We start from the raw sequence: 14,857 nt of genomic DNA on the forward strand, positions 1-14,857 counted from the left end.
AGTCTAATCATCGGTAACTTCACTCCCGTTTAACAACATTACATCGTGTGAACAAAAAGTCACAGCTTTGCTCGGTGCTCACTATGCGTTCTGGTCAATAATGGTAACAAAAGCAGAATATTCCCCTGTTTAGGGGGAAAGAAGGAAAACACAGCCTTTCTGCAACCCTCCTGTTTTGCAAAGCGTTCCCCTTTCCAAGTGTTTCCTCTTTAATTATGACCTGTTTCCCCTCCCTCTTCCCCCCGCCCCAGCTTCTGTGAAAGGAGCCCTTCTGTCACTCGTCACTCGCTTGCTCGTTCGCCCGCTCGCTAGCTCATTCGCTCGTTGTGGGAGGAGCCCGCCAGAGGAAGCCGTGTGCCTGGGATGCTAAGAGCCAGAGAATGGATCTGCTCCGAGTGGGGACATTGCTGAGGATCCCGGCTTCCCGAGGTGGCTGAAAACAAGCATTTGGTTTCGGCTGCCTGCAGATACCTGGAGTCACAGCGAGACCTAAGCGGACCGGAGGAGGGACAGACCGACTGACAGATAGATGGTCGGCGCGAACCCAGGAGGACCGGCGGCGGAGGCTGAGCACCGCGAGCCCAGCCGCCGCTCTTGAAGAGAAACTAACTGCTCGCCCAAGTTGCCCCGCCGGCTGCCCGTGCGCTGAGGAATGAGACCTTTCCAGCTGGATTTGCTCTTCCTCTGCTTCTTCCTTTTCAGTCAAGGTAGGAACCCGGCACAGCGCGCCAGAGTTGGAGCAAAGTCGGCGGCGGCAGCGACGGAGGGCGCGGGAGGCTGAGGGCTGGGAGGTGGGCAGGCTCGGGAACTCATACTGGCTGCGGGTCTCCGTGCCGGCCCAGTGGCAGTAAGTAGCGTCGCTTCTTTGCGTTTGCAAATGCAACAAAATGGTACTGTAGGTTTCCCTTCAGAAGGAAGGGACTAGCAGAACAAGGGAGGCTGCACTTTCTCGTCTCTCTTGTCCATGTCCAACTCAAACTCTCCTGCATGTAAGTTCTTCATGCACCCGGTATATTAATTAGGTAGCATCCGTGCGGCCAGGCCATTCGGAACTTGTGGGTGCCTGCTCACCTTCATAGCCAGATTGGAAAAGGGGAGCCTGGTGTAGATGGAGATTTCAGCTTCAATAGGGTCTAACTTGCCCGGGTGTGTTTAAAGCCAATGTGCGAGGTCTGCACAGTTGCAGAAAGGGATGCGATTACGGAACGTACTGAAGCGGGTATTTACAGAGACAGGGGAAAAGAAAGCGTGTAAAGAGTTACATTGAATGTCACCCGTTTCCCTGAGCAAGGCTGAATTCTGAATCCTACCAAGCACTGGAATAGGTGTATGAAATGGAATTTCGCCCCTGGTGCTGATTGCTTCTTTTCTGCAGCCTAGCAGGTGGGCTCTCCAGAAAGAACTTTGCTACCTCTGGGCTCCTTGCCACTGAGAGTCATGGGGTTGGTCTTGGTGGAGGGAGAACTAAGTGCCTACTGAGCTAAAGGCATCAACAGTCACCTGTGGAATTGAGACTGAAGGGGGCAAGTAAACCCGTTCCTTCCCACTCTTTTGGAATGCCAATACCACCTCTGCCATCTGAGGCAGCATTTGTGCCTGTCAGCACAGCTCTTAGAAGGACAGGACTGTCAGGAAAATCCACCTCAGAGAAGGTCCATCTGTTGATTAAGTGAGGGGTAAAAGTTTCCAAGAAAGCAGCACATCACCATGGGTGGCTGCCTCTGCAAGCAAACAGTGTGTGTCCCCACGCTTCTATTCTCAGGAGAAGCCAACTATAAGTAAAGCCAGGCTTCCTTCTCTCTTTCCCTGGTCCTTGTTGTCACTGTAGATTTCCCGCTTATCCATGCAGCCCAAATGCTCAAACTTGCAGTTATCACTCCTGATTAAACTCAAGGGATGCCCCCTCCCCCTAGAAGTATGTGTAAAGCATGTCTATGCAGATTTATAATGCGTGCACTGCTACACACACATTCATATGGGTGTGTGCATCTCCCCAGGACCCCCTACAGCAACATGAAGACAAACAGCCTTTGTACAAAAACTTCCCACTAGAATGAATAAGAACCACCCCAGAATCCTGATGTAGAGGGAGACGAGTTTAGTGATATTGCCAACAGGATGTGTGTACACTTGCGTATATCCATCCCACACACATATACTGACTCCCAACGTTCTACCTTGCCTCTTAGCTAATTCACTTGAGAAGTTTCCTGTAAAACTTGTAAGAGAAAGCGGGTGGGGGTGGTGGTGGAGGGGACCTTAAAACACACACACACACACACACACACACACACACACACACACACACACTTGCATGCTTCTCATGCAAGTTTTTGTGAGTCTTTTGTATTTTTAGAAGCTTCATCAGTACTTTCTCAGACTGGCAGGAGCAGCCTATAGGTGTCTAAGTGCTTCCCTGCCTGGCTGAATCACTATAGAATGTGTTTTCTCCTGTGCTTGATCCTTTCTCAGTACCAAGCTATTTCTTGACTGCCTCATATGAATCTTTAAGTGTTTACCTACTGAGAGTAGATGCTCTGTTTTGTCCATTCTTAGCCCTGAGGGCAGTAGAGAGAAACCACAGCCCCATGCAATCCGTAGCTTCTCCTTATTCTCAGTGTTCTGAACTTGGTTCTCGGTGTCCAACAATGGATGCGTAGTCCGTAGAATTCCAAAGCAGCCTCCAAAAGAATCTGAGAAGGGAGCAGAACCAGGCAACCTAAGCTTCCTGCTCTGAAAACTAGAAATCATGAGTGTAGGAGCACTACCATACAGTTAAGGTTTTGTTGGTTCATTGCAATGTGATAGCAAGATCATTTGACTTGATTCCTGAATGCCTATATATACATATAAAAACATATATATTTCATTTACCTACTTATTTTTGTGTGCCTGCTCTCATGAAGGTGGGTGCAAAGGTGCGTGTGTGGAGGTCAGAGGACAACTTGCAGACCTAGTTGTCTCCTTCCACCGTGTACTTGCTGGGGATGAAATTTAGTCCATCAGGCTTGGTGGCAAGCACATTTACCCACTGAGACATCTCTCTGGCCTTAATTCACATCAAAAATATGGGTGTTGTATGGAGTATTGAAAATTCTCCCAGAAGATTCTGTTTGAGTATGTGTGTGTGTATCCTAGTACCCCATTGTACCTACTGTCATGCATTGGTCAAATTATTCGATAGAGCAGATCCACCTTCAACAGGACATGGAAGGATTAGCCCATGTGATTCTAGAGGGAGAGGGCCCCCACTGTGATTTCCTAACCAAGGACTAAGGTTGCAGCCACAATTGGCACCCCCTCTACACCCTACCCCCACAGAATCACTTGCCTGACTCTCTCTTACACTACACTATGAACCCTCTGGATGCTTTTCCACAGAAATGTATAAAGGGTCAGGACAATCCTTCACTAGAGCGAACAAGAAACCAGGGGTCTCATTAGGGCTGTATATGGCATGCTGATGGCATGGCCATCTGCTACCCAGCACTTCTCCCAGTGGGGATCTGTATGTCTTCTTGGAGTTCTGAGAATGCAGTTCTCACAATCTTTCTTCCAGCACCCAGAGCACCCCAGTGTTGTGAAATTTTCATTAGCGTGTGAGTAAATTCCTAAAGTACATCTCAATCATCTTTGCCTTCCTGACTTTTTGACTATGATTCTCCTTTACTTTGTCCCACAAACCTTGAGAGAGGGCAGAGGATAACAGAGTTGATGCGAGTAACATCCTGCCTCTTCTAAAGTTTGGGCTTCTCGTACGGATTGAGATCACCTATTTCTTTCTTTCATAAGGGAGCAGTGGAAAGACTAAGGGGCAGTCCCCTGTTCCTGCCAGTGTCTCTGGGTCTGGCTCCTGATAAAGGATGGAGAGCTGCCCACATACACTGCTTGAGTTTCTCTCTTGCTGGGATGCTGCTCCCCTCAGCTGTCAGGATGGCCATGCTTTGTATAGAGAAGGATAATGTCACAGCACAATTTGCCTCCTGCAGAGAAACGGTATGTTCTGCCCCCAGGGTGAAGAAGAACCGATTCCCTTGTCATCCATAAACTTAGAACTCGCTACATTTTTTCCCTTTATGATTTCAGTTCACCACAGCTATTTCCTTCTTTGCCCTCCTTAATCTTCCAGCCTCATTCCGTCTACCCTGCACACGCACATCTTAGGTGACTTTGAAGGAAAAAGGTCTCAGTGGGACTGAAGACTCCCTGCTTCTCTTGCAGCTTCAGTTCTGAAACAGTTTGGGCAATGTTCAGTGGTACAGGCATGGTGGTTTCTACTGCACATGCTCTAGAAAGAGTGATTTCTCCATGTACTGGCATTTCCACTTGGCATTCCCAGAGAGTCCTGTCCTGTCCAGGGATGGGATGTTCACAGGATTCCAACTCTGCCCTACCCACAATGAGTGTTTGCTTTGTCTAAGCTCCTTGCTGTTCTGAACATGTTGAGTAGAAATAAACTCACATTTTACCTGTGAGTAACACCCCCTACCTGAAGATCTGTCTGGGATTCACCTCCTTAATTGATATCAAAATATCAATTTTGGACATATCAAAAGGAGAACCAGGTAGCCATTGGATGGCAGAGTTACAAGACAACCTGAATCTCCAAGGAAACAGAAAAGCATCAGAGAGGGAGTGAACAGACTGGGTGAGGAGTGCTGACCTGGTGTAGGAGCCATAGGGGTGACAGGAAGCATGGAGGAGACAATGCAAGAAGCTCAAATTTGCCAAGAGCTCTCATGGGGAAAGGGGGGGAAGAGGAGGAGCTTGGCTAAAGAGCACAAATATGTCAGACAAGGCCCCCAAGATGAAGTGGAGAATCAGAAAAATAAACTGTGAGTAAACAACTCTATAGGGACTTAACTCTAGGTGTACTTAACTCTATGGGTACTTAACTCTAGGAGTACTTAACTCTATGGGTACTTAGCTCTAGGAGCACTTGTCCTCACCCAGAATAAAAGATGAATGAGTGATGAGTGTGAGCTTCCTCCCTGATGCTGGCACCCCAGTGGCATGGCATCTAAGGGAGGGAGAATCACTTCTTTTATCTTGAAAGGTCAGAGCACTACTGCCAAGTATGTGGGACCACTTCTTTAATAAAGCTTCTGGGTGGGGAAATGGGGCCTGCCTGTAGACGATGGGGATGGCTTCAGTGGTTGCTGCTCAACAGGGAGCCCTCAAATCTATTGAGGATGAAAAAGAAGCTCCCCCAGGAGTACAGGGGTGTGTGTTGTGGGGTGGGGAGGGTCAGCATCTGGCATGGTGCTGAGAGGATGCCATGGGTACAGGAAGGAGGGTCTGGCTCAGTGCATAGCAGCAGTGAGCTAGGCATTGTACCAAGAAGCAGCCTTGCCTGGTGTGTGTGCCTCTGTTGGTGGAAGCCAGGACCAGCAGGAGATGGGGTGGAGCCATGGGTTAGGCCTGAAGATGCAATTTTTCATTTTTGTTTAGCCCAGTAGGGGTGACTTAGGCACTATTATATTGCAGACCCAAAAAAAGCGCATGAATAATCCAGAGTGAATTCAAGAGATTTCAATAGCAAAATAATAACAATACTAATGATACCTTTGATTTGTAGAGTACTTTTCTTCCAAGGAGATAAAAAAGATAAGCTGTTTTGGAAACAGGAACGAGAAAAAATAAAATTGCCTTTGATGGAGGAGTTGAGAGAAGGGCCAAGAATACTTGTTTTAGGGTCTTAGTGGAGATGGGGGTGGTGGGAGGGGAGAGGTGGGCACGCACATGATCTTAGCTGCAACCAGTTCTTATCACTGGAAGATGCTAAGCTGATTTCTAGGTGGGAAAACAATTCAGACATGGTTAAAAATCGAGGTCAATCAAGGGACAGAGAGGCCCTGAAGGTGACCTGTACCTGCTCCCAGCCATGTTCTAATCCAACAGAAGAGGAGCGAGGTGAAATCACGAACACACCTTTACCTAAGCTTGATTCACCATGGCACCAATCCTCACTTCAGCGGTGGCTTTTACAGCCCCAGTTTATACTCAAGACCAATGAACAGCCCAGAATTCTTAGATCCCCAGGGTTTAGCTGGGCTGCTGTGCTGGGGGGTGTCCACTGCTTTGAGTTTAGTGAGCCATCAATCCTGCCTATAAGTGAGAGGGGAGCCACGCACCAGACCCATGCCTGGGTTCTCACGGTTTCACCCTCATTGCAAAGAGAAAAGAGTTTTATTTCCAGTTCAAGGAATGAGGTGCGAGCCGACTTCACTGGCACATAGCGCTATTCCATATGTCATTGTGTGGCATTTTCTTTTCCTGAGGGGAAATCAGAATTTACCCAGTTAGGTATGCACATCAAGTGAGACTATAGATACTTCTGGATCATTAAAATGCTTCTGTCCCAGACACAAGGGATGGTGTGCTCTGTTTTCTACCAGAGATTTAGGACTAAGCAAGACAGAGCTCTGACTTCATATACACACCCTCTCCAAACCCACTTTGTGCTGTAGAGTGAAAGGTCAACAGGAAGGCTGAGTGAAGACACCGCAATGCACTTTCATCCACTTCCTGCTTTCCAGAGCTTAGCATCAAACACCATGCTTACCGGTGCCCCCTCCTCCCCTCCCAGAGGTAAAGAATGAGTATTCTGTCTGTATACTTCCAGAAGTCGGTAAATGTCAATATTGGATAAGTGTTTCCTTTATATCATGGCAATTTAGCATAAGCTGCTTGGAAACAAATATCTTCCATAAGCATACAGTGTTTCAGTGAGTACACAGTCAACACCACTATGAGGTGTTAAATAAATGTCAGCATTCTCTGGGTATACTTAGTAACAAGCTTAGGCCTTGGAATAGTGGCCAGTATGGATGGATCTTGTGCCTTATACATAGTTCTTTTGTGGGGCCCACGTGGGTTCTACTCAGTGGGAGGTAGACAGTCATCCAACTCTTTCCTGGGAATACCAGCTAAGACTGGTCACAGACACTTCCCACATACCCTCGGAGGTTTCTTCTGACAACCTGGAAGCCTTTACATGCCCTCCTGCACCCTTCCACATGTGCACACAGACCTGCCTGTGTCTCTACTGTCAAGGTCAAGCAAATTTGCCCAATTCTGGAACTTGGGTGGTTAAAACTAAAACCACAAGATTTTGCATTAGACACAATGAGTTGAATGGTCTAGGTGGTCTGCTCCCTTGAGGAAAAGCACTGGGTGTCTGTTTCAAGTTTAGAGTCTTCTCAGTTGATGCTGACATTATGGGAATTAAAAATAAGACGGCAAACACACGCGGCTTTTACCCTTTCAAATTTCCCCTCAGGAGTTCCATAGGGTCTGATGTCTCAGGGGACAAAGTTGGTTGCTCCCTATTTTATGAGCAAATAATATTCTCTGGCAAGAAGCTCATCTAGTGACCAGTCAGGCAGCACTTATTTCAAGCCTACTGTGTGGTAGGTGTGATGTCAGTGAGTGCTGTGTGATAGTTGAGGCCATATTTCTGGACAGGAAGGCAACGCTTCCACAAAAGCTATAGAACGATGCTCTACAAACAGCAGAGACAGCCCAGGGCATCATAAAAGGATGTCCAGAAGAGATGCCAGGTGTGTTTGCTCTTACGAGATATATGGGGGTGCTCTGGGTGAAGCATGAAGCATGCAGTCCAGGCTGTACCTGGGAGTGTGCGCGGACAGGAAGACTGACGAGAATATGGCAAACTCAGCAGCAGAGCCAAGAATGGACGCCTTTGAAATGGGAGAGAAGCACTGGGGAGGGCAAAGCTGGCTGGCCCGTGGTTGTGAATAACACGATACATCTTTTAAAGAAGCATTGATAGGATGAAGTCAGTATCTTAAAGAGATGGTTAGTAGCTTAGGCTCTGTCCTCAACAGAGCGGAGCTGTGGGGATTCACTTGTTATTCTTGGTATTTCCCCGTACTTCCCCGAGGCTGAAAACTTGTAGAATTGAGTGGAAGCACACTTTTCTCTTCCCAGCTCATCTTTCTTCATGGCTGGTATGTTTAGATATGGGGAAGTGGGCAATAGAACAGCAATGGGGAACCTAGTTAACTGTTGGTCTGCCCTCCCGAGGGGAGGCAGATCAGGGTTGTTAAAAAGAGCTCAAAGCACCAGAGGCATGGACTGGTGAAGACATCTGGACCGGGGGTGGTTGGAGGGTATGAAGAATGGGAGTTAACTCTTTCTGAAGACCCCAGAAGGATACAGGGGCAGAGGAAACACGACATTGAGGAGGAACAATAAGTCAGAAGGGAAGGAGAAGACAAGCTGCCTGGGGCTATTTTGCTGACAAAGTCTTGCTTGTGACCAAGAAGACACAAACTGTAGGCTTTGAAGAAAACAGATTAATACCTTAGGTGACTCTATTCAGATGTCAGAAATGCTTCACAAATCTCCCATGCCAAGGAACCTTCCATTCAGGAGTAGAGAATATATGTCCTCGGATTTACCTATGTCTTCTGTGGTCTATTCTCTCCAGGAACCAATGGCAGATGGTAGGAAGTTCAGTGGGGGGACAAAACCCCCAAATGTCCTACAAGAAGTACCCAGTGTCATTTCCAAAGCTGTATATATCTGAATGTCTTGTGTGAGGCTGGCCTGTTGAGCAAGCCTCTATTGTGTTTTCAGAAAAGAATTCAGGTCACTAGGAATGTAGGAAGCCAACTGGTAAGAAAGGAGATGAGAGTGGTCCAGGACCCTATCTCTTAGCAACAATTGGGTTGTTTTGGATAGGTCTTCTAGTAGGTAGATCATGCATTCTAGATCTCTTTGGGACCTAGCAAATTCTTTTGGCCACTGTTGATGATAATATTAGTAACAATAGCTCTGTTTGCATAATGGCAGCTAGGATAATTAGCATCTATGCAAATCTTCAGAAATACGGTGCGCAATTTGGACAAACAGTACCTCATGTTATCATAACAGCAATGGAAGCAGGTCAGATGCTGTCAGACTCCCTAGAAAGGTGATGTCTGATCAAAGTTCTTCCCAGTCTTGTTTTGTGTGTGTTGGCGCTTCTCGGAGAAGCTGGTAGCTTCAGGCTGCTTCAGATCATCAACATAAACAATGCATGAGAAGATCAGATGCAGGGATGGACGGAAAACCTTGTTCTCATCCCTCCTCACCCCCCACCCCCCAGCCACACCACCACCACCACACCTCTCAGAACTGTAGAAGGAATCCAGGGTCTCACTATGAAAATGCTCTCCTACTAAACTACATCCCCTGGGTGTTCGTGTAATTCGTGGTAATCATCCGTGTCCAAGCATAAAAAGGGGATTTTAGCTGTTCCTTATAAAGATCAAGAAGCTCAGTCCCAGAGTTGACCTTCAGAAGGTAACCCAGCCTTGTAGTCTTGTTTCCTTATGATCCCAGACTCTCACACATTTCTGACGTTTGCCTTTACCCCAAAGGCTCAAGATTTCCAGGCCACCGGGCCCTGGGAAGTGGCAGGACTGAATGTAATCAAGAAGTTACTTCTGTAACTCTTCCCCCTCCCCACAATTTCCACCTTTAGATATCTGTACATCAAGGAGGTGAGAGATGTTTTCATAATCAGATGGTTAAAATATCCTACCTTTTATCATGCTAGTGTCTAGCATGCTGTTGGGTACCAACAGCCTATGAATAAATGCAAAACTATCAGATGAAATATAAAGTCTAATGAAAAGGCCAAGGAAATGAGAACTTGTGATGTCAGTGCACATAAAGATGTTGAGGTAGCCAAGCTAGAGTCCCAGGGATGCTTAAAGTTTATTTAAGTTATTTCTCCAAGGAAGACCTCGGATGCTCACAAGTCACCAGGGATGCTGCCAAGAGAAACATCCCCTGGCAAGTCACTCACTTCCTGGGCTTCAGCAAGAAACCGTTGTGCCCTTCTGTTCTCCAATGCATGTCAGTGCCCATTTCTGTCAGTCACCTGCAAATGTCACAGGTGACTTCGCTCTGGTGCAGTGTGACAGTCCACCTGTCACCCTTGGCAATGCTGGGAGCTATGACAGCTTCGGTGTCACACTGGGGCTTAGTTGACTCTCTGGGTAAGCAAGCATTCAGGGGACAGAAAGTTAAGTATGCATCCAAGTGCTGTACAAGAAGACTCTCATCCTCTGTTGCCTAGCTGCCCTGACAACTAAGGAGAAAACACCCCTTAATCCTCCAGTGGCTCTGTTCCCTATATTGTGGGACTTGCAGTTTCTATGCCTACGTTGGAAATGCTGGGGTGCACTCCATGTTCGCGTTGCATTGCAGCTCTTTGAGAAACTGGCATCTGGAGCCATTTTCTTACACAGGGTGCTGAGCCTTTAAGAGAGTCAACTGCGGAGGTGGGAGTTAGCGAAAATGTTTGGGGAATCAAACACACGCCGAAGATTGCAGTCCCGAAGTCAGCCTGATGGTGGCAGCAGCCGCGCTTGCAAAGCCAGGAGTGAGCCCAGAGTAAGCTGCAGAGGGATGGACGCCAAGTGGTTTAAGGAACAGCAGGGCGGCCTGAAGCTGGGCCCTCCCGCCACCCCACCCCACCCCGAAGGGGTGCGGATGAGGAAGTAGCCACAGTTTTCCCTCCCAGTGAGAGGCTGGGCTCTGCTTTCCGGAGCCCACCGGGTAGTGAAAGTAGAATGTTCAGAGGAATTCCTACACAGAGAGGCTAGAGCTAGGTGGGTTCAGTTAATAATGATCAAAGGGGCTTGGAAGAGCTGCACAAAGGGGAGCGAGCAATTTCAGTTCGCAAGCATTTTTCTGCAGTGAGGGCTTCTCCTGAACGCATTGACTCTCAGTTCTCCTCAAGAGGGGACTAGCAACCGAAACTCCGCCTTCCCTGAGCCAGCAGGCTCTCTGTCAGTCCCTTACCCTCTAGCCCTCTCCAAGATGCCAACTGCTTCACAGCCAACCAGTGTTGGTGTGCGCTGTTTTCATGCTGCAAGGGAGTTTCTTATCCCTGGCGTCCCGTTCAGGCTGTTGAGGTGAATGCTGTTTTCATCTCTGGTACTTCTACTAACCTCCAATGTGTCAGCTTGCCCCCTCAGAGTTATGAGATGTACCAGAGCATCCTTCCCTACCCCCGAGTTATTCCATGTATCACTGATTGAAGCTATGAGGATGGGATGAAGGGAGGATAAGGCCATTGTCCAGAGTATGCCACAATCTTGCCTGATCTGCACGACCCAAGTGGCTGGTAGGACCGGCCGCTGATGGTGCCTGAAGTCATTGGATGCCATGCGACCATTCTGTTGATTTACGTTGTTAGTGGAATTTTTCATGAGGTTCGCCTAAACCCAAGCTGCATTCCTCCCTTGACTCACCATGGTAGCCCATTGCTTCTTTTACTTCAATGAGGCAAGCTGATCCCTGCTCAATGCTTCTTTATAGCTGCTCTTCCCAGGGATAGGAGGTGGCAGAATTAGAGAGATGTTTAGTCTTCAGTAAAGAAGGAGATAAAGTGATGAGTGGAAGAGACTATTGGAGCACTTTATGTCAAAACTGAAAGGTTTTCACATAAAAAAAAAATCCCAAAGAACATAGACCGGGCTACTCCTAGTGTATAGTTTTAGAACCTAATGAGAATATTAGGCACCCCTCCCAGCTTAAGATTTGCTGTAAGGACAAGACACGTGACCTTGGCCTTGCTGTCTTCCTGGTCCCCTAGTTTGATCACCTACCATTCTTTTCACAAGCAAGGTTCCTATTAGTGCATTGAGTCCTCACCCTGAAAGTGGACTGGGAAGGGAGGAGCAGTCGAAACATCGGGCAGCCCAGTAATGCCCTTGGGATGCTGCTGTCCGGTATTTGTATATTCCCCAAAGTCGGTGACTACTAAATCAACTGGACCAACAGTGGCAGGGTGTCCTTGAGGTCCAGGGATCTGGTCCTTTGTTGAGCCTTACGTACATTCTCTGACTTAGCCCCATAAGATAGAGGGAAGCAGGGATAGCTAAACCCATTTGCTAATGAGAAGAACAGAGGCTTTGCGTGAAGATCACACAACTGGCAATGTCAGGATAGAAGACCCCAGAGCCCTTTCTTCCAGGCTGTTGAGAAGACTATCAGTCACGATGGTGCTTTGGCAGCTGTGTGAGTGTCTATGAGCCAAGCAGCCTGGCGTGGCCTGGGATTCTCCTCTGTAAGGTCTACACTGGATGGGGAGAGCTGAGAACATGGAAGGAAACCTCTTCCCTGGGACAAAGGGCTGAAGACAAATGTGAGCATCTTTCCAAGTGGCTCAGTGTCGCTCTGTCTCTCCTCCAGCCAGCTCCAGCTTAGCTTAACATTTACAAAACCGAATGCTCATTTCTTAACAAGAATCCATCACACCCAACTCCCCTCTAGCTCCCCTACAAGAGATTTTTTTTTTTTAAATTAAGCCTCATTTGGCTCAGGGGGAAGTTAGGTTCCTGTTTGCTGTGTGCTTTGAGAATGGCACAATTCTACACAAAAAGGCATTTCAGGACACCAAAACCCTCCTCCCCACCGCTCCCTCTCTCTCTCTCATCAAGCCTGGAATAGTAAAAATGCCAGGAGACTACATGGTTCTGAAATGATTAATAATGGTCGTTAAGAAGAAGTGAAAAGGAGTCTTGGAACACAGGCAGGCCTGAATGTCGTTCAGCTTACGATTCTCCTCGCTCTGGCTTCGGCAGTCAGCTTACCTGGTGTTAGAAATCTCTCTGGAAGGTGGCACGTATCCGCCTAGGCCATGCTTAAAATCATAATATTGGCTTAAGATAGACACTGACGATAAACTAGTGAAACACGAAAGTTCCTTGAAAGTTTAAAAGCACCTCTAAGATAGAATCAGAGGAAGAATGCATGGCAGATAGACATTGACCTGGAAGATATCGAATTCCATCTTTTTATCCTGCGGCCTGAACCCTTCCCTGGGCCACCCAGATGATATCGGTGCTGTATGGTTGTCAGCCAATGGTTGCCTGGGCTCTGAACCCACACAAGAGCTCCCTTTCCAGGCTTGGGCATTCCTTTGTGTTTTTCTCTTCACCAAACCAGGGCAGAAAAAAAAATCAGGGATAGATATTCATGCGTTATAGGCAATAATAATAATAATAATAATAATAATAATAATAATAATAATAATATTTAGAGTTAGCCAGAATCAGATACCATTCAGACGTCTTTATTGCTCTTCTCTCTAGGTCTCCTGCTAAAATAATACAGAAGCCTACATTTCTTTCCCAACTTCAGAAGACGTTCTAAGGTCAATAACCAAATTCATGCCAAGGGAAATGTTTAAAAGTTTTCTACTGTTACTTATTTAGGTTTTAGTTAGATTATCCTTTTCTCTTCTGTCATTGATTTTTTTTTGAACTGATGTGAAATCTATTAAGTTTGCTCACTCATAATTACAGAGAAAAAAAGGATCTGGGGGTGTGGTCCCATATCCCTCTATTTGTAGATACAAAATGAATGTCTGTGCCTTTAGCTAGAAACTCTTTGATATGTCAGGGGAGGATTCCAGCCTTCTTGGGGGCTCCCAAACTCCCTATTCAGTGCTTTTCAACATGTAGTCTACAGGTCAGCTGACTCACCAATAGCAGCATCTAGTAGGTAGAAGAAAGAGTTCTCAGGACTCAAACCTTCTAAATAGGAGACAAGAGACTCTTAGGTTTAGCCCAGCAGGCTCTACCTTAACAGGATCCCCTCCACACACACACACACACACACACACACACACACACACACACACAGACAGCTGATCTGGAGGAATTTGACAGTGCTTCTCTACGCTCTGAGTCTGGTTTCTATGTCTGCTTCCCTCACTGGCTCTTGTGTGAATGCTGCTGACACTGAGCCCACAGAGGTTTGAGAGATGCTTCTAACCAGAGGATTTAAGGTGACTCAAGGGAGCTACTGCTAATGGTTTTCATATTACATTACCCTTGGGTGATTTGTCACTGCAGCGGATGGAACCAAGAATCACACTGAGTCCTGAGCCTAGGAAACCCAAGCTCACTGTGAGATCAAGCACACAGGATTGGGGACATGGCACTTATGCCTGGCTGTCATTAGCATCACTGCCTCCCTCGCAGCCTAGAAGAAATGAAGAGCCAATCTCCTCAATATGACTTTGAGCCCTGTCCCACCTCCATAGAACCAGGGAAGCTGTGTAGTGATCTATGCCGACAGGGAAGAGTGCAGCTAGGCTAGGGCATAGATTTTCTTCACCTGCATTTTAGAATGTTTATCTTAAACTCAGCACTGTACGCTAGAGATGCGGAGGTCCATAAAGGAAGAGTTTTCGCTTTGTATCATGAAGAGATACAGAATGTCTATCATAATGCACCACGAGAGTTCTCATTCTACATTTTAGAAAAAAACCCTTCAAGGTCAATACCACCATAGACATTGATATTCATTTCATTGTGAACTGGGATGTGCTAGCTGCTTATTGTCATTTTATTTTTCAATTCATAAAAAAAAATAGATGTTCTCATCACTAGGCCTCTGGGCCTCTTTCTTCAATCCAAATCACTAAAGGGGAACCACATGTCTGAGTTGCTGAATCTGGCAGCCACTGGGAGCGTGAGGGGAGCCCGTGGTGCTCAAAGGCACTCTTATCCCACAACAGTGTGGATTTTGACTGCCTCACAAAGACCCCGGTATTCAAGTCATAGTTTCCAGGGCATTGCCATAGGGAGGTAGTGGGACATTTAAGAGTGGTGCAGCAGAGACTTTGGGGGCTTTTGGGATATGTCCTTGAGAGAGATCACAGGATGCTGGCCCTTCTCTGCTTTCTTTGACTTCCTGGTGAGGAGGTGAGTGGCTGGCCTCTACTGCCTGTGCCCCATCGTGATGTGCTGCCTTGCCCGTCTTGGACAGAACTCCACCCCCAAACCTGTAGCCTGAAATCTTTTCCCTTTATAAGTTGATTATC

At 47.1% G+C, this 14,857-nt stretch overlaps 1 protein-coding gene across 8 annotated transcripts in view; it reads left to right on the top strand.

Moving 5' to 3' along the window:
* The first annotated feature begins 267 nt into the window (after positions 1 to 267).
* Kirrel3 (kirre like nephrin family adhesion molecule 3) overlaps positions 268 to 14,857 on the top strand; it is a 539,837-nt gene continuing 525,247 nt past the window's right edge. For 3 of the 8 annotated variants that reach the window (XM_039081396.2, XM_063265411.1, XM_039081395.2), the window contains exon 1: positions 270 to 707. In XM_039081396.2, coding sequence (XP_038937324.1) covers positions 653 to 707 — 55 coding nt within the window. In that variant the 5' untranslated portion in view covers positions 270 to 652. 8 annotated transcript variants of the gene reach the window in all.

The sequence above is a fragment of the Rattus norvegicus genome, chromosome 8, assembly GCF_036323735.1.
Source record: "Rattus norvegicus strain BN/NHsdMcwi chromosome 8, GRCr8, whole genome shotgun sequence".
Classification (NCBI taxonomy): Eukaryota; Metazoa; Chordata; class Mammalia; order Rodentia; family Muridae; genus Rattus; species Rattus norvegicus.